This window comes from Polypterus senegalus, chromosome 4, assembly GCF_016835505.1.
Source record: "Polypterus senegalus isolate Bchr_013 chromosome 4, ASM1683550v1, whole genome shotgun sequence".
NCBI classification, from domain to species: Eukaryota; Metazoa; Chordata; class Cladistia; order Polypteriformes; family Polypteridae; genus Polypterus; species Polypterus senegalus.
Window position 1 is genome coordinate 111727262 of NC_053157.1, and position 20513 is coordinate 111747774.

The 20513-nt window shown below is 38.1% G+C and overlaps 1 protein-coding gene across 4 annotated transcripts in view; it reads left to right on the top strand.

Annotated features, from left to right (window-relative positions):
- The first annotated feature begins 1180 nt into the window (after positions 1–1180).
- Positions 1181–20513, top strand: part of cbr4 (carbonyl reductase 4) — a 105649-nt gene continuing 86316 nt past the window's right edge. The window contains exons 1-2 of one of the 4 annotated variants that reach the window (XM_039751170.1): positions 1181–1305; positions 14282–14424. In XM_039751170.1, coding sequence (XP_039607104.1) covers positions 1274–1305; positions 14282–14424 — 175 coding nt within the window. In that variant the 5' untranslated portion in view covers positions 1181–1273. Of the gene's footprint in view, positions 1306–1768; positions 1868–14281; positions 14425–20513 lie in introns of those variants that run through there. The other 3 variants (XM_039751169.1, XM_039751172.1, XM_039751171.1) reach the window with 3 other exon arrangements.

Below are 20513 nucleotides of genomic sequence, written 5' to 3' on the forward strand. Positions count from 1 at the left end.
GTTTCCTTTTCTTTTCATTGCTTCTTTAACACACTACTTCTCCTGGCCTTGGTATTTTGCTAGTATATATATATGACAGGAACACTCATAACAGTGACAAAACAATTACATTGACAATCATGTTACGTTATTTTCAAAATGTTTCTTTTTCTTTTTCTTTCCTTCTTTAACACACTACTTCTCCACTGCGAAGCGCGGGTATTTTGCTAGTTTCTTATAAATGTAAAACAATATGCACTTTTCAAAAAGCAAAGGAATAGAAGGAATAAAAAGGACCACTAATTATGCATTGAGATCAATTAAAGTTCTAAATGACTTGCTGATTGTGAAAAAGGATAGAACAAGGACAGAAATTGAGAGGCACTCTTACAAAGTGTAGATAAGAGTGTTAAAGGCGTCTAGAGGCTGTTATATTTGCAAAAGGAGGCTCAACTAAGTATTGATGTAATATCTTTGTTGGGGTGCCCAAATTTATGCACCTGTCTAATTTTGTTATGATGCATATTGCATATTTTCTGTTAATCCAATAAACTTAATGTCACTGCTGAAATACTACTGTTTCCATAAGGCATGTCATATATTAAAAGGAAGTTGCTACCTTGACAGCTCTGCCAATGATAAACAAAAATCCAAAGAATTAAGAGGGCTTCCCAAACTTTTTCATATGACTGTAGGTGAAATGGCAAAGCTAACTGTGCTATAGTTGTGTGTTTGGTGTGTTTGTCCTGTAATGGATGGGTTTGCTCCTGCCTTGTACCATATGGCAGCTGGGATAGGCTCTGGCACCCTCCCATAGCCCTGGTCTGGAGTGAGCAGGTTAGAAAATGACATGCCATGTTCATTCTATTATTATATATTTTGAAATAAATTTGTTATGGTGACCTTTATGCCGTGTTGTGATATTAGTTAATTTAAATACAGTCTGGTCCAGTAATATTAGCCATTCTAAACACTGTCATCATTTGTAAACAAATTCCTATGCTTTTTCAAAAATACTCAGCATCAGTATCGGTATCAGAAATCTGACACATAAAATACTTGTATTGGTGTCATTTTCAAAAAACGGTGGTATTACCCACCCTTGTCCCAAAACTGCACGAGACTGTGGTGACGTCACAGTATATAGATTGGTTTACCGCCAGGCTCAACGCACGCGCAAATGTGCGCGCCATTTTTAAACGATCTTTTATGAAATGCGGCCGTACGAGCTATAACATACAGGACCGAGGAGTGTTAGAGAATATGACGATATAAAAGTAGTTATAAAAACGACATGCTAACTAAAGAAAAACTTCAAAAAAAGAGGTAGTAGCTTCTTCTTTCATATTTGCCCAGTTTTGGATGTGCGCAGCAACTTGTCTGCTTTGGAATGTCAGTTTCTATTGTTACAAATGGCTTAGTTCCGAGTTATTTTTTACTTTGTGCCAACAATTGAATTTAAATAGGTTAAAATGCTATTTGTAATGTGTACTTTATCGTTTAATATCAAAATTTAATCATAGTTTGTACTATCACATATTTGGATGAATTCTATTATATATTAGTGAAGCAATGTGACGTTTTTATATGCTCTGGAATGGGATTTAGAATAATGGTAACATCCCACAAAAATGCTGTTTTGTGTATCTTATACAGAAATCTCATCAATGAAAAAAGCGGGTTAGAGAAATATATGAAACGAGTAGAATGACCTTTTTTGTATTGCCTGCAGGCAGGCAGGTGACTCGTAAATTAACGCCAGCGCTTGGCTTCCCTCTGCTGGTCGCGTCAGGATACTCGGCTGACCGACTTCCTGTTACTCTGAACTGCAGCGGATCTTGACAACATGAACGGAAGAGAGAAAGGTAGCGAACGTACACGCTTTAGGGTATGTGTACTTAAAGAGAAAAAGGTCGTCAGTCAAAAGGGGCTTAATTGCATTTCTCGCAGGCCGCACATCTGACCACATGCTTGCAAAAGTTACAGGACGAAATAGTGCACGGATTTACTTGTTTTTCTAGACAATTGCCGCAGTGGTGATGGCATCAGTGGGTCGAGCGTGGTGTCTGTTTTTTGATTGGGCTTTATTTTATATAGCAACATGTAGTAATTTCCAACGTTTGTATCTACCCATATTGGCAGCTGTTTATTAAGAGGATAGCGTTAGATTTAACAGCACATCTGGAGTGGATAAAGTGACGTTAAACGTTAGGCGAGTAGCTGCCTACCTTTATAATACCACGGGAGAAAACATTTAGTGTAGCGCCCATCGAAAAATTGGTTAACATCGTGTCATTATTATGTAATGATAAAATAAGGCACAGAAGCTAAGAGCAAAATGTTACTGTGCCGAAAATTTGGAGAGAAAAACACTTTTGTGGATACATCTGCTGATAGCCCTTTGATTAGGGGTTTAATAATAGCTGAGGGGTGTTGCTGTGGTTAGTATTGTCCCTGTGGAGTTCTCACTCTCCCTCGCTGTCTGCATGGACGGTTCATTCACAACCCATGAGACGTGCCAATTAGATTAAGCGATAATTCAAATTTAGCCGCAGTATGAATGAAAGTATGAATGTGGGGGTCTGCGCCTGTCTTAGATCAGATGCTTCACAACAATAAAGTCAAACCCATAAGAAGCTGAATTACTGTTCTAATAAATGTCTTCAAGTCAGCATGGTTATGGTGCTTTCTCGCAGCTTTAGCAAACCGCCTTAGAGTCCAGACATGGTTACAGTCCCTGTGGAATTTGTATGTTTGTCCTGTTTCTGGAATTTTCTTGTATCCCAAAGACGGATCTGAAATACTGAAAGAATTTAATTTGACCTTGAGTGAGGGAGTATGCCCAGTTATGGAGTAATTCAATTCAAAGACTGCTTCTTAAAACAAATAAGGGATACATGTGAGGGATTTGCAAACTGTGTCCAGGTTTATTGATCTGTATACATAATAAAATAAAATTAATACATGTCTCTCACATATTTGTGATTAGTTATACAATACCTGAAATAGAACAAAAAATATATATTTAGTGCAATATCATAACATTTATTTAATGAATATATGATGTGCGGTCAATGTAGGGAACAATCAGGTAGTGGCATTAGCAAATGGTTAGTAGCCTGATTACTTGTCGGTAAAGCTTGCACTTAAATCTGTTGCTGAGAGTGTGAGTAGTTCTGTTTGCCATAACAAAGGAGGGAGAATAGTGACTACAAGAGACTGGAGTTTTATTTATTTATTCATTTATTTATTTTAATAATGCTGTTTGTCTCTAAGGCACTGTGTTATCTATAAGTAATGTGTGTATATGTTGTGGATAGAAGGAAACTGTGTATTCTGTGCCACTTTCATTACTTTCTGTAGTTCTGTGTTCCTCAGCTGAGCAAATGCAGTATCAGGATGTTGTGCAGTCAAGGAGTATGTGTTCTGCTGTGCATGTCATGTCAAAGTTGGTGAGCACAGATGAAAACATCTGCACTTTCTTTAGACATGTTGGGAAGTAAAAAGTATTAGTGAGCCTTCTAGATCAATTGTTCTCAAGTTCATTTTTGGTGGTTCCTGTGTGTGCAGGTTGTCATCCCAACCATGAGGAAATTGTGTGTTAGATGCTTAAAATGCTTTTGTTTTTAAATATTTTGTTTTTAACTTTCTGGTTTACTAATAAGAAGAGAAGTAAATAATAATAAAATAGCTACACTTAAGAATTTAGCGTTATTTGCAATTATGTCTACCATGCTTGTCTTTAATTATCCATATTTAGTTATAATTAAGGGTGCAGACTGTTTAGAAGAACTAAAATCAAGTATTTTAAGCATCTAAAGATGATGTGAAAATACAGATATTTCTTATAAATGTAAAACAATGCACTTTACAATAAGCAAAGGAATAGAAGGAATAAAAAGGACCACTAATTATGCATTGAGATCAATTAAAGTTCTAAATGACTTGCTGATTGTGAAAAAGGATAGAACAAGGACAGAAATTGAGAGCCACTCTTACAAAGTGTAGATAAGAGTGTTAAATTAACAGATAGGTTTTGTTTTTTTCAAGTCAAAGTTATTTATTCATAATCAAGATATTAATTTGCTTCATGAAATTATGTTCTAATGTGAACTTTTTTATGGATTTTAAGAAATCGTGCCTGTTCTTGTGGTTTAAAATGAAGTTGATGGGGCACCAGATCAGACATGAAATGGAAGTCTTAAAGCTTGCTAAATATGTCCACTTTGAAGCGTCAATGACTTTGATTTAAGAAAACTTGCCTTCCTTGTTTCTAAGGCATGTAGCCATTGTGGATGGAGTTTTGACATTTTCAACAGGCGCAACACCAATTGACAAGTTTCCTTTGCCTTGCCATAGTGTCAGGCAGCATATTTATCTCTCCAGTGCTGTTTATTTAACAATTATGTTCTTCCATGGCTTATAACCAATGTAGTGCCTAACTGTGTACTGAGTGTCTGGTATAATTAAAAACTGCTGTCAGTATGCTGTGAAATCATTTTAGTATGCATTTGCTGTCAAACTATTATGACTGTACGTGATTCAAAATGTGCACCATTGCCAATATTGAATGCATACTCAAATCATGTTTTTCCCTATGCATTGTGCAGTTGAATCACATTTTTTTCAGTTGTACTACCTGTCTAAGACAGGTAAGTAATCAGCGCAGACATTTTATATACCATATGGTGTAGGATTTGTAAAAGCAGTGTTAATGTTTGTATTGTGCTATTTATTGTAATGACAAATGCTATGCATTTTATTACTAAAATATTTGTGATGTGCCAGCTTTTGTAATGACCAAGACATAGCAACTGGATGGGTACACAGGCACTTTTCTTTTAATAAGGAGGATAGGTGGTGCCAACATACCTACTGAATCACATATGGACACATTAGTTTCATACAGATGCCTACTAGAATTTTTTTTTTTCTTTTTCCTAAATGGCATTTCATATTCTGTATAGACACATTCCACTTTGCATTTGCCGTTCTAACTTCAATACTTAAAAATCTTGGATAAGCATCTGTATCAAAGAAAGAAAACTGATTATTTACTGTTGCATTCTAATTAGGGCTAAGCTGATGGTCGATATATATAATATTCGGCACTTCGTCAAAGTAAATAAACATCATTTATTTACCAAAATTTCCTCAAAGAGCTAAACTTCAAACTTGAACAGGGGCTTAAGATTCCTGAGTTTAGCCATAGTTGAACACCAGTTCGCTGTAAATGAGGGAAGGCAGCCTGGCTTGTGCATCATGCAGAAAGTTTGAATGGGAAGAGCATATGTGCCATTGCTGTGGTTGCAGGTGCGGAGTGCCCATGATTTCTCAGTCTTTACATTGCTCTTTATAGCACACTATCCTTAAATAATCTAGTTTGCTTGTTTTAAAGAGTCTCCTGAAGCCACTCAAATGCGTATTGGAATGTCAGCTGTTACAATGGGTAACTGATCCCTGCAACCTGTCAGCAATGTTACAATATTTATCATTCAGGACCTGCTTTCCTAAACCGCTTATCCTGCTCAGGGTGGTGGGGAAGCTGGAGCCTATATATTTTACATAACCTATGCTGTGCGATTCTGGCGGCATGATGGTGCTTCTTTGGTCTTGCAGGCAGTGCTTAAAATGGGATGGTGCTTGCAGCGTTCAATAAATTCATGGGGATCCCTCTCCCTTCTATATTGTATGCTAATAGACATGCCTTCTGAGCCCCCCTATTTGTCATGTAAAAATAATAATGTGTTTGGAGGAGGAACAAGATGCCATTTAAACCAAGTACTACCAGTAAGTGGGTTCCAGTTCAAGCCCTGTTTGTGGGCAAATAGGGATGTAATTGCACTGTGTACATGAGATGAAATATACTTACAGTGGTGTGAAAAACTATTTGCCCCCTTCCTAATTTCTTATTCTTTTGCATGTTTGTCACACAAAATGTTTCTGATCATCAAACACATTTAACCATTAGTCAAATATAACACAAGTAAACACAAAATGCAGTTTTTAAATGATGGTATTTATTATTTAGGGAGAAAAAATCCAAACCTACATGGCCCTGTGTGAAAAAGTAATTGCCCCCTGAACCTAATAACTGGTTGGGCCACCCTTAGCAGCAATAACTGCAATCAAGTATTTGCGATAACTTGCAATGAGTCTTTTACAGCGCTCTGGAGGAATTTTGGCCCACTCATCTTTGCAGAATTGTTGTAATTCAGCTTTATTTGAGGGTTTTCTAGCATGAACCGCCTTTTTAAGGTCATGCCATAGCATCTCAATTGGATTCAGGTCAGGACTTTGACTAGGCCACTCCAAAGTCTTCATTTTGTTTTTCTTCAGCCATTCAGAGGTGGATTTGCTGGTGTGTTTTGGGTCACTGTCCTGTTGCAGCACCAAGATCGCTTCAGCTTGAGTTGACGAACAGATGGCCGGACATTCTCCTTCAGGATTTTTTGATAGACAGTAGAATTCGTGGTTCCATCTATCACAGCAAGCCTTCCAGGTCCTGAAGCAGCAAAACAACCCCAGACCATCACACTACCACCACCATATTTTACTGTTGGTATGATGTTCTTTTCTGAAATGCTGTGTTCCTTTTCGCCAGATGTAACGGGACATTTGCCTTCCAAAAGTTCAACTTTTGTCTCATCAGTCCACAAGGTATTTTCCCAAAAGTCTTGGCAATCATTGAGATGTTTCTTAGCAAAATTGAGACGAGCCCTAATGTTCTTTTGCTTAACAGTGGTTTGCGTCTTGGAAATCTGCCATGCAGGCCGTTTTTGCCCAGTCTCTTTCTTTTGGTGGAGTCGTGAACACTGACCTTAATTGAAGCAAGTGAGACCTGCAGTTCTTTAGACATTGTCCTGGGGTCTTTTGTGACCTCTTGGATGAGTCGTCTCTGTGCTCTTGGGGTAATTTTGGTCGGCCGGCCACTCCTGGGAAGGTTCACCACTGTTCCATGTTTTGCCATTTGTGGATAATGGCTCTCACTGTGGTTCGCTGGAGTCCCAAAGCTTTAGAAATGGCTTTATAACCTTTACCAGACTGATAGATCTAAATTACTTCTGTTCTCATTTGTTCCTGAATTTCTTTGGATCTTGGCATGATGTCTAGCTTTTGAGGTGCTTTTGGTCTACTTCTGTGTCAGGCAGCTCCTATTTAAGTGATTTCTTGATTGAAACAGGTGTGGCAGTAATCAGGCCTGGGGGTGGCTACGGAAATGGAACTCAGGTGTGATACACCACAGTTAGGTTATTTTTGAACAAGGGGGCAATTACTTTTTCACACAGGGCCATGTAGATTTGGATTTTTTTCTCCTAAATAATAAAAACCATCATTTAAAAACTGCATTTTGTGTTTACTTGTGTTATATTTGACTAATGGTTAAATGTGTTTGATGATCAGAAACATTTTGTGTGACAAACATGCAAAAGAATAATAAATCAGAAAGGGGGCAAATAGTTTTTCACACCACTGTATATATGTAATCAGTTTATCAAACCAGTGTCTTACTTTTTTTTTTTTTTTAAAGCCAGTGCCAACTGTGCCATTGTCCTCCTGCATGCACTTTGTATATTGCAAGCTTGCAGTACCAATCAACACTCAGAATTATGTGCATTTTGATATGTCGTTTGGATGCATAATAAGAAAAGACAAAAATATGCGCTATAGACAAGCATTGGTGAAAGAACAAATTACTGTTTCTGTAATGCATGCCAAGGTGCCTTTTGCTCTCTGTGGCAGTAGATCTGCTTGCATAATGAAGGGGATGGGGGAAAGCCCTCGGGAGCCCCATCCTCGGAAGAGTTGAAACCATGAGAGAGCCAATGTGGTCAGGTCTGTTGGGGATCAGAACTGGTGTGGTGCTGAGGTGTCACCCGCTGCACGGCAGCACTTGTGTCCCAATTTGAGGCGGCCCATCCAGGTAGGCGCATGGAATGTCTTGTCTCTTCAGCATACCAGCTGAGGGGAGGCAAGGCTGCAGGGATCTGTGGTATTGGGGGTGAACTTCTCCAGGCTGGTGGTAAGGCTGTCGTCCTGGCATTGCAAGCAATCTTTGCTTCCATTTGGGAGACTGGCATCATCCCATCTGACTGGAAAACGGGACTTGTCGTCCCTATTTGGAAAGGGAAGGGTGATCGCCTGGATTGCGGCAACTACAGGGGGATAACACTGCTGTCGGTGCCGGGTAAGGTCTTTGCTAGGGTCGTCCTCAATAGGATCCATGATTACTTGCTCACCTACCAGCGACCAGAGCAGTCTGGTCTTATGCCTAAGAAGTCTACCATCAACTGCATCCTGGCACTGAGGATTCTCCTGGATGGCAAACGTGAATATCGGCAGAGTTTCTTTGCAGCCTTTGTTGATTTTCATAAAGTGTTCCACTCAGTTGATCGAGCTTCCCTGTGGGACATCCTGAGGGCTTGCGGGAACCCCTCAAAGTTGCTGGATATCATGCCTCTACACTGGAACTGTGAGTTCTGTGCAGACTGGAGGCATATGCTCTGTGTTTTTCCCAGTTGATTCTGGGGTTCGTCAGGATTGTGTTCTTGCTCCTACTCTGTTCAATTTTTGTATGGACTGGGTTTTGGGAAAGGTCATGGGGTCCAGCAGCTGTGGGGCATCTGTTGGTGAAGAAAGATTTACTGATCTTGACTTTGCTGTGATCTTCGCTGAGTCAATGGAGGCTCTGATCGGGGAGCTTGAGAGACTGAGCGAGGAGTCTGAGTTTCTGGGCTTGCGAATGTCCTGGATAAAAACCAAGATCCTCTTTGGCACAGCCATCAGCAGTGTTGACCTTGTCGAGAAGTTTATTTACCTTGGCTGTGACATTAATGTCTCTGGTGACTCTTCCTATGAAGTCAGTAGACGGATTGGGAGAGCGTGGGGGGGGCGGTCATAAGGTCGCTGGAAAGGGGTGTGTTGCGCTCCCGATATCTAAGCAAAGGGATGAAGGTCCAAGTCTTTAGAGTCCTGGGGCCTCATGCATAACGCTGTGCATAGAATTTACAGTAAAACATGGCGTATGGACAAAAGAGGAAATGTGCATACGCACAAAAAAATCCAGATGCATATATCAGTGTATCTGCGAACTTCCACATTCTTCTGCTCCATAAATCCTGGCCAGCGTGAAAAGTACCGCTCGTGCACACGCCTGTCACTCCACCCTGACTCCTCCCAGAATTATGCCTCTTTGAATATGCAAATCAATATAAATAGCTTATGTTTTGCATTCTGTGGAAAGACAATGGCATAAGCATGAGGAAAAAAGAATTTCAGCGAATACCAAGTAGAGGCAAGGAAAAACTTAATATTTGTTGTATTAAGCAGTAATATAAACAACAAAAGGAAGTTGATCAAGTGACAGAGTGGCAGAGAAACTCGAAAGTTCAAGTTCAGAAAGTTGCACAGTGTCTGAAATAAATAAGAAGGTATCAGATTTCAAAGTCGCCATGAAAAGGTTGTAGCCCACTGTCTTGAGTGCCATATGGAAGCATATTAGGGTAGGGGAGAAAAGAAAAAAAAACTGGGACACAGTGTGAAAAAAAGGTTGAAATTTCCACTTTAATCACATGGTTTATTTTGTCATTAAAGTAGAACGTCATAAACTTCATCTTAACATCATTTAATTTAATCATTTCTTAAATCCCATCGTAACTAAAGTAGCATGTTAAATGCTTCGTATCCTATGTACTCTTACGTGTGTGAATCAGTACGTGCTTCTTAAATGGGCTTTCTCTTATGCCGACAGGACACAGAATATGTTACATTCATGATGTTATAGCTCTCTGAACAATTTAAATACTGTAATTTTCATGATGACAGAAATTCAAGCATGTAGAAAACATTGAGACACGTTGGCACAGTGGTAGCGATGAGCTGGCGCCCCTTCCAGAGATTGTTTCTGCCTCCCACAAGATGCTTGCTGTCCCGTGCATGACTCAATAAAATAATTTATTGTAGCAGTACTGTCTCTTTCAAATATAGTAACCCCCAATTCCTGTCCTTCCATTTCTTTCTCCAAATAACCAATTGCCACACAATCAGCTCTTTAATAAATGTCAAGCCATCTGTAAGCTTAGAAGGCTGATTCTTCAAAACATTTAAGGAACATTGAAATATGTTTGTAGTACATGTTCAATTATTCCATCCATCTAACCATCCAGGGTCGCACCAGTTCCAGCAAGCATATAGCGCAAGGCAGGAACAATCCCTGAATGGGGCGCCATCTTATCACTGACGCTGCACCACTGAGTCCTTGCATATTTAATTATTAACAATATGCATTATTTAAATTAAGTTAAAAATGTATCTGTATAATGCAATATATATACATTAATGTATTTCATCTTTAAAATGATATCAAGAGCTCTACGAAGATAGTGCCTGGAAATCTAAATCGACTTAGAAGCCACTCATCATCATCTGTAAATATGCGCTCTCTATTGAATTTAATTCCTTTATTGTTATTGTACGGTACAATGAGATTCAATATGCAAATCCTCCATAAACTTATTTTCCTATAAAACGGTAAAACAACAACAATAATAATAATAATAGGATAAAAACAGTAAAAAATAATATGAAAGCATAAGTGGCTCAGGTTGTGCAATATTACAACTGTAATGCAAGTTTACAGTGAGGCAATTATACTTATAAGTACAAACATTTCTACCAGGAGCACTTGATGGGCTGATTGAGTGCGTTTATAGCTCTTGGGATGAAACTTTCTGAAACTAGCATACGCAACATTTTTGTGCGAACACACCGTTTATTCATGAGGCATCTGTTGCTTCATGTCTTGCTATATGGTTGCGAGACATGGACCCTATCCAGTGACCTGAGACAAAGACTGAATTCCTTTGGTACTGTGTCACTCTGGAAAATCCTTGGCCACCATTGGTTTGATTTGTGTCAAATGAGCGGTTGCTCATGGAGTTCTGAATGAGGCACATTACCTGCATTGTGAGGGAGTGTCAGTTACGGCACTACGGCCATGTGACGCATTTCTCCGAGGGTGATCCAGCTCGTAGGATCCTCATTGTTGGGGACCCGAGTCACCCACGTAACACCTGGCTACAGCAGATAGGTCATTTCCTGAGGGTGGGACTGGACCGCTCGTGTCTGCCTGGGGGGGTTGCCAACCGGGATCCCAAGCTGTTTTGTTGTGTGGCGGGTGTGGCAATGCACTGTACCAGTGCATGCTCCCTGACTTGACTTGACTTGCTCAGAAGATGGTAGAATGAGAACAACTTAGGATGCCATGTTTGAGTGATTAAAAATTGTTAGTAATTTCTAGTTTTCTGTTGGTAGATATTTATTCAAATCCATCATATGTGACATCTAATTCTTGAGTTTCATGCCAACCCAGAGTTGTGATTGTTAGCAACTAAAAAAAAAAATAATCACACAAACATGGAACGAATTTCCATCGAATTAGCCTAATAACATTGCCAAATATATCTACGTGTGCTCAGTTGTAGCAATCTGTAACACAACAAAACAGATTCCTGCATCCCGAGCTAAAATGTATGCTGTAGTTTAGGCACTTTCCACGGTATATGCATAGAACAGCTAATTATTCATAATCCACAAGCATCTCTCCATCTGTAGCAAGTATGACAGTATCAAATGTCGGAGATGTTTTAAAATTATAATGTGGTGATTTGAACTTTTAGGACATTGCACAGCCCTATTTCTAATATATTTTCATGTCCGCTCTGAGAATGCTGCCTTCCATCAGTGTACTTTAACCATTGCCTTTTTCCTTCCATGCTATGAAGTCTTTCCTTTTCTCCATGTGGAAACAGGTGCAGGTTGTGTCCTGTTTACTTAAACTTGTGTGAAGCCATTGTAATGCCATTCTGGTAGTTTTTATATATGGCATTCAGCTGCATCCTTTTATACCTAGCTGGGCATGTTTAGGAATTAGAGGATATACCTGTAGAGGCAGTGTCAATGATAACAGAGTGAGAAAAAAATATATTTTTTCTGACCCACTTGATCGGATTTAGTGTTGTTTGTGGACAGAATCCGTGCCAGCAAGAGTAGAGAATTGTAGCATTTAATGTTTAATAAAGCTTTGTGAAAACATTCAGAATTGTTATATTGCTGAACAATTAAAACAGAGAACACATACAATCTTTGTAAAATGTTTTGCTTGATATATGAAAATATTAAATTTGCCTTCAAATGTATATGCATAATCCCCATATTTGAATTCCTGATTTGGCAGTGGCCAAGCGGGACTGATTTTTGCCTTTCACACAGTGCTGTTCTAATGGACTGTGCCTCCCCATGTAGCAAAAATGAATAAATGGTAGTGTCTAAAAGTGTATAGATGTCAAAGGATTAACAAACATAGTTTTGAATGAAGATAATGTCCATAAAAAGCAAATGCAAGAATTAATGAATATTTTCAATTCGAGCAGTGATACACATGTGTGAATATGGTAAGTAACCCTTCTAGTTACCTGAGAGTCTATATTATCAGAGAACATGAATTCAATTTGTTTAAGGATGAGAGGAGTTATGTTTTAAATAAATATACTGAATATATATGCATATAAATATATATTAGAATATTAGAACAATCTAGATGAAAACGGGCCATTCAACCCAACAAAGCTCACCTGTCATATTCACTTAATTCTTCTGAAAAAACATTGTCTAATTGTGAAAGTCCCTAAAGTCTTACTATCTACCATGCTTCTTGGTAGCTTATTCCAAGTGTCTATGGTTCTCTGTGTAAAGATAAACTGTTTGTGTGAAATTTACCCTTAATAGGTTTCCAACAGTTCTTGATGAACTAATTTTAAAATTAGTCTTGATCCACTGTACTAATTCCCTTCATAATTTTAAACACTTCAATCGTGTTGACTTGTGTTTGTGTGTGTTATTAAGTGAATTAAATTGCTAGTAGTAGAGTTTGGTTGTGTTTAAGGGTCAGACTATCTAATCATTTAGTGGTGAGAGGGGAGACCACTGGTTTCAGTAGGGATGGGCTTAGATGATCACCCATTGCATTAGTCATCAGTGACAAATATGTAATGTCTTTCAGTATTACAATGTTGGCTCAAAAGCATTTATAAGGTGCTCATTTCAAAGTATCAACTTCATATTTATATCTTGTTACATTTGCCCTCAACATTTTTAAGAGTTTTCATTTTTAATAGCCCAGTAATCAATGTGCACAGTTTATGGTAGGTTGGTTTATTTATTTTGTTAAACAGTTTTTGCCATTTTTGTCCTTTGTGGTTTAAAGTTCAAATCATTGTTAATTATGATAAAGGTATCAAAGGACATCTTTGCTTTATACTATTTGAAATGTGACAAAGTTAATTCCACCCAGTTACAATGATCCAGTTTGTGTTTTCTGTTTTTTATAACAAGGTTACTTGTGAATTAGGAATCTTTTTAAACCCATTGAGGAGTTGTTACAAAGTAACACATTCATAGTTTATGGCTCCAATGTGCATTATGGTACAAAGTCACACAAATCATTACAAGTTGCACATTCAACAAGACATTGAGTAACAGGTTCTCCAAGATGGCCATGGTTCACAACCTGCTCCATATCCTCTGTAGTTAGTGTTCCAGACATGTCCTACACATGTTATATCCAGAGAATCCATCCATCCCAGCCATCAGTTTTCAAAATACAATTCTGTAGTTCAGAATCACAGAGATCTGGAGCCTGCAGTGGCTGAAACATGTGTTATATAGGATGCCAACCCATCAGAAGGTACATTTTATACATTCTCGTTCATCTACAAATAATTCAGAATTACGAATTAATCTGCCATGTGCCTAGAGAAACTTCAAGTACATACAGAGACTTTCCAAAGTCTATGAAGCCATTGTCCTGACCAGTCATTCCTGTTAGAGTGGCATTTTAAGTTAAATGGACCATCAGTCCTTAACTCTATTTACTCTTCCTCGCATTCTACCCTTTTTCAGTGAATAGTTTTCGTCAATGTATTCAGTATTTACTATTCTCGTACTGAACAGCGTATACAGATTTAAAGCTGCGTTTTGTAATTATATGCATCATGCTAAGAAAAACTAATTGCATTTCTTGAGTAATTTGTTGGAGTGCAGTAGGTTTTTATATTTTCAAACAGCAGAGTGTTTATTAACTGTGTTTGTGTGAATTTTGTTTAAAGTGAGGATGATTGCAAATTGTTTTATAAAGTTAATATTTCATCAGTTGTATAATTTCCTTTTAAAATTAAATTATATTGATTACTATGAATTCATTTCTGTATATTAAAAGTAAGACTTTGTCTGATAATTTTAATAGGATGTCTAAACTGTGCGCAGTGTTTGGAGGTACAAGGGGAATTGGAAAAGCAGTGTCACAGTTACTTGCTGACCAAGGATACAGAGTTGTTGTTTTGGGAAGAAGTCTCGATTCTGCACAAGCAGTTGCAGAAGCACTTGGAGGTATGATTTTAGCACTTCCTACTTTAGAAAAATACTACCTGAAAGCTTTTGAAGTGTTTTTATTTTACATTTCAGACTGTCTTTAGGAATAATTAAAATAATGAACTTTATGTACACACACACATTCTGTGCATATATATATATATAATATGAAATGTAATACAGTATCAAACAAAATACAAAGAGTACATGAGACATGTTTCGCCCTTTTTGGGGCTTGTTAGGTGTACACACTTTTGTATCCCCTTATGAGGATCGATTGCTATTCAGAACTAAGAATGTAATACAGTATTCCGATGTGGTCACTCCTCTGAAATCCCCTCTTAAATGGTGACACAATGGGAAACAAATACATTTTTTTTTTTACCTCCTCTTTGCTTGATCAGCTGCTGGATTCGAACATTTAAAAGCCTGTACAGTAGCTGTCATTGTTATTTACTCTTTGTCTTTTATTTTCAGCCCCAGGTGTGGTTAAATCTCTTGGCACATATTCTTGTCTCATGGGATGCGAATTCTTGATATTTTTTAGTTTATAATTTAAAAACGGAATAAGAATCTGAAAATCTAACAACTTCACATTAATGTTCAATAAACTCTGAAAAGAATGATACCAAACATATATATGTAGATTTTAAAATAAGCCTGATTTTAAAGCGTGACAAAAAATGTGACATAAAAACATCACATAAAATCGTTGCACAAAATCATTGCACTTTTAGTCTTAGGATTTTATAAATATACTAGCAAAATACCCGCGCTTCGCAGTGGAGAAGTAGTGTGTTAAAGAAGTTATGAAAAAGGAAACATTTTGAAAATAACGTAACATGATTGTCAACATAATTGTTTTGTCACTGTTATGAATGTTGCTGTCATCCAGGATTTGATTATCATTATTTCTTTCAATTAGGTTCGTATTTGGAGGATGTGTTGTGTTCAAGTTATATTCTGTGTTTGTCAACCGGTAACAGGTTTCATTCATCAAAGTGTTCACTACCCAAATCGGTACTCGTGAATCCAAGATGTTTAACAGGCATTTCCGGTATTAGGTTGTGGATTTCCCTGCGAATATCAGCTCGTCTTCCTCTTTATCTGAGACATCAAACACTGCATGCACGGGTTTACCTTTCCCAGTCCTGCAAAGTCAGTTCACGTGAGCCGCTCGGAGTACATGCATCGAAGCTTCTCAGCTGTGCTTGTGCGATCTCGCGATGTCCACAGCTTTATTTAATGTTGGCGAAGACCCAGCACTTAAAAGTTTCTCTCGCGCTTTTGCTGAGTTTGAGCCAAACACTATTCTATCCCTGACCATCTCATCTTCGTTTGCATGAGCACAGTCCTTCACCAGCAATTTTAACTCCGTTACAAAGTGATGAAAAGTCTCATTTATACCCTGCGTCCTCTCATTAAACTTGTATCTTGCGAATATCGTATTCGTCTTAGGCATGACAAACGCCAGCGGCAGTGTGTCTATGAACCTAATTTAAAGTTAAGCTTTACACCCTGCTTTCCTATTCGTTTGCATAAACAAATTTTTGTTTGTCTATGATCTTAACTTAAGCTGAAGGTTTACACCGTACTTTGTTTCCACAGTAGCTGCACTTATGAATATGCTTATATGCGTCACTTGCTTCATATTCTTTTGCTGCCTTCTCAATTGTGTAATGCATTTTTTGAACAGGTTTCATTCATCGAAAGTGATCACTACCCAGATCGGTACTCGTGAATCTAAGATGTTTAACAGGCATCCTCGGTATTAAGTTGTGGATTTGCCTGCTAAATATTTAGCGGCAGCGTGTCTATGAACATAATTTAAACTTAAGCTTTCCTATTGATATGTGTACAAAGACTTGTTCAGCATCAGAGGGTTGTTCGTTTCCTTCTGCATCAATAAGCAAATTTCAACCTTCTACCTACACGGGAAGTTGGAGAATTAGTGATGAGTCAGTCAGTCAGGGCTTTGCCTTTTATTAGTATATATATGTGTGTATATATATATATATATATATATATATACACACACACACAGGTATATACTAATAAAAGGCAAAGCCCTCACTCATCACTAATTCTCCAACTTCCCGTGTAGGTAGAAGGCTGATATTTGGCAGGCTTATTCCTTACAGCTTACTTACAAAAGTTAAGCAGGTTTCATTTCGAAATTCTACACATAACGGTCGACCATGTCCGCCATGTTGAACTTTCTTCTTTATGGCCCCATCTTCACGAAATCTGGTAGGCGGCTTCCCTGCGCTAACCGAAACCGATGTACGTACTTATTTCAATGGTATGATGTAACTGTCGGCCGCCATATTGAACTTTCCAACGTCACTAATTTCAAAACTTCCCGTGTAGATAGAAGGCTGAACCCATCTTTACGAAATTTGGTAGGTGGCTTCCCTGCGCTAACCAAAGCCAATGTACATACTTATTTCGGTGGTATGACGCCACTGTCGGTCGCCATATTGAACTTTCCAACGTCACTAATTCTCCAACTTCCTGTGTAGGTAGAAGGCTGAAATTCGGCAGGCTCATTCCTTATAGCTTACTTACAAAAGTTAAGCGGGTTTCATTTCGAAATTCTACACGTAACGGTCAACAACGTCCGCCATGTTGAACTTTGTTATTCATGGCCCCATCTTCACGAAATTTGGTAGGCGGCTTCCCTGCGCTAACCGAAACCAATGTACGTACTTATTTCGGTGGTTTGACGCCACTGTCAGCCGCCATATTGAACTTTCCAAAGTCACTAATTCTCCAACTTCCCGTGTAGGTAGAAGGCTGAAATTTGGTACTTATTTCGGTGGTATGATGCCACTGTCGGCCGCCATATTGAACTTTTCAACGGTCTTTGTTACTTATGGGCCCATCTTCAAGAAATTCGCACGCAGGTTCCCAATGCTAACTGAATCCTACTTACGTACATATATACAGTACAGGCCAAAAGTTTGGACACACCTCCTCATTCAATGTGTTTTCTTTATTTTCATGACCATTTACAGCACTCCATCACTCTCCTTCTTGGTCAAATAGCCCTTACACAGCCTGGAGGTGTGTTTGGGGTCATTGTCCTGTTGAAAAATAAATGATCGTCCAACTAACCTGACTTCTGCACAACACAACTGCTGGTCCCAACCCCATTGATAAAGCAAGAAATTCCACTATATAACCCTGACAAGGCACACCTGTGAAGTGAAAACCATTTCAGGTGACTACCTGTTGAAGCTCATCGAGAGAATGCCAAGAGTGTGCAAAGCAGTAATCAGAGCAAAGGGTGGCTATTTTGAAGAAACTAGAATATAAAACATGTTTTCAGTTATTTCACCTTTTTTTGTTAAGTACATATCTCCACATGTGTTCATTCATAGTTTTGATGCCTTCAGTGAGAATCTACCAATGTAAATGGTCATGAAAATAAAGAAAATGCATTGAATGAGGAGGTGTGTCCAAACTTTTGGCCTGTACTGTATGTCCATAGCTTGCAGCTCGGTCACTGTGTGAGGCGGCGTTGGGTCCCAAATCCCAACCCCTCCCACGTTGTTGGCTGCCTGCCTATATAAGGCCGTCCGTCGCTGCAGTCTCTACATTCCCTTCCTTGCTTCGCCACAGAATTCACGTCTCCCTGCTGATAACTACAGCCTTTTTATTTAATCCACGGCTACTCCGCTGTTTTATTGTTCATTTATTATGATTATAGTTATTGTTTAGGTATTTTATACATACTTTACATTATTCAGGTACCCATTTCCTTTATCATTCCAACCGTACCCCCATTAACATGTCTATCGAGGTGATCACCATCGATCAAAGAACTGTCTCTTACCGAGTGGTTTCCATGCCCAGAGATGGCACCTGCCTTTTCCATTCTTTTTGTTACATATTGCACGGCCATATCAGGCTCACTCTTGATATCCGGAGGAACATTGTGTCTTATGTATTGAATGACTGGGACAGGTTCAAGGTGTGGACTGATGACGGTACAGGAGATAATTATACTACACAGGAGCACTATAAGAGTGAAATGCTTAAGCCCTTCACCTATGCATCTGCATGTGAGTTGATGGCTGCCGCTGAATTGTTCGGTTGTCGCTTTCAAGTGTACCGAAATGGCCAAATATTTTACACCTTTCGACAACCGCCAATGCCTATTAAACATCTTAGATTGACAAATGACGATTTCAGTAGTGGACACTTTGATGTTTAAACTCTCAAAAGCTGGATGTGAAGTTATCGATGAAACCGGTTGTATACTTACAACACTTGACAGATGCCGAATGTCTCTTCAACACAAGTCCTACAAATACTGTCGTAATTAAAACAAACCATGAAACTAAAACCGATTATGACAGCAACAATCCAAGCTGTGAGATTTGAAACAAGATTACTGTTCACATGGCCAACTGTACATTGCATGCTCAAGAGTAAGCTCAGCGCACAGCTTGGTCATATTACAACCGGAGGGCCGAACTCACAATGTGGTATACAATGAGATCCATAACACATAATTATTGGTATATTTTCCCTCAGTTTAAAAAGGTTTAATTTACTTCTTAATAAATTTTAAGGCAGTACTTCGCCACTGCGAACCGCGGGTATTTTGCTAGTATATATATATATATAAAATATACATATACACACACACACACTTAATGGTTGGAGAAAAAGATTCTCCATTGAAATATTTAGTTATGGATACGGCCTGCAAGGCAGTACAGTAATTAGATGGGAATATGACCTTACCTTTGTGAATTTCCACAGCAGTGGATAGTGTAAATATTTGAGATTAGACATTTTACATCTCCTTTCTTATATTTATTTATTATAGTGCCCTTCATTATTGAAACACCATCCTCATACCCTTTATAAACGCAGATATTTAATACTATTATTTACATGCTTTTTTTTTCATTTTTTTAACTATTGGAGTAAAAATTAAATAACTTACTTCAGGTCAGACAGTGAGTAAAAGGACGAATTAAACCAGAAGACATGGGATTTAAAGTCTAATGCCTTAACTTCTATTCCATATCTGAAATAACAAAACCTTTTGTTCTGCAAGGTACCCTGAAGTGATATATTATACTCAGACATATCCTTTTACAAGGGATTTATTTTTCTTGAGGAGAGATGGCCTTTGACAGTCTAAGGGGAACATGGAGGTTGCTGCTTTTATTCTGCTGAAAAAAATATGAGGTAGAATGCTGACATGCCGCTTAAATATGTGAAGAATTCAAATACTGATGTTCAGTCAATTGTAAATTTTAAAGAAGATATTCTGCATGAGGCTAGCACCCTGTCCACTACTGGCATCAACTTAATATGACTTTGCTTACTCATAAAATACAAGAGAGCCAGCATTTCCTTACCTATAAAATTCAGTTTGGCACATTTTGCTTGGAAGTAAAATGCCTTTTCAGTTTAGGGCACTTTTTGCTGAATAACTTTTTCAGACATTTCAAGTTAGTAATTAGCAGTGCTTTCATTTTATTTTAAGTTTAATTTAAATATATAGAAGCTGAACTATCATTTTATATTTTATGTGCAATAAAATGGTAGAATTGTCACTTCATTAAAGGTCTGCTTTTCTTCTTTTGTATAAAGAGTGCAATAAAAATAAAGCTCAAGATTGTTTGCTTTTAAACATAATTTACTCAAGCTAATGGCTCACCACTTTTTAAATAACAAAGCATTGTTCCAAAATAAGATGAGTTTTTTTTCTTATGAGTTAATGGTATAGGCTATAAAACCATGTGCCATGCTTTAATACCGTGTTTCCCCGAAAATAAGGCGGTCTTATATTAATTTTTGCTTCAAAAGATGCACTAGGGCTTATTTTCAGGGGATATCTTACATTTATTAATGTACAACAATATACAGTTATCCAAATACTGTAAAGTCATGTCATCTTTTTCTGGAATATCATCATAACTCTCCACATTTAAACCCTGAATTCCAGCCTGAGTTTCTTTACCCCAGCCGCTTTTAGGATCCTACAGGATCGATGTGCGTGCTTCGATGTTTGATGAATGATTCGATGTGGTGAAGTAAAATGCCGACATACAAATGGATTCGTGGTGCTTTTATATTCAAGT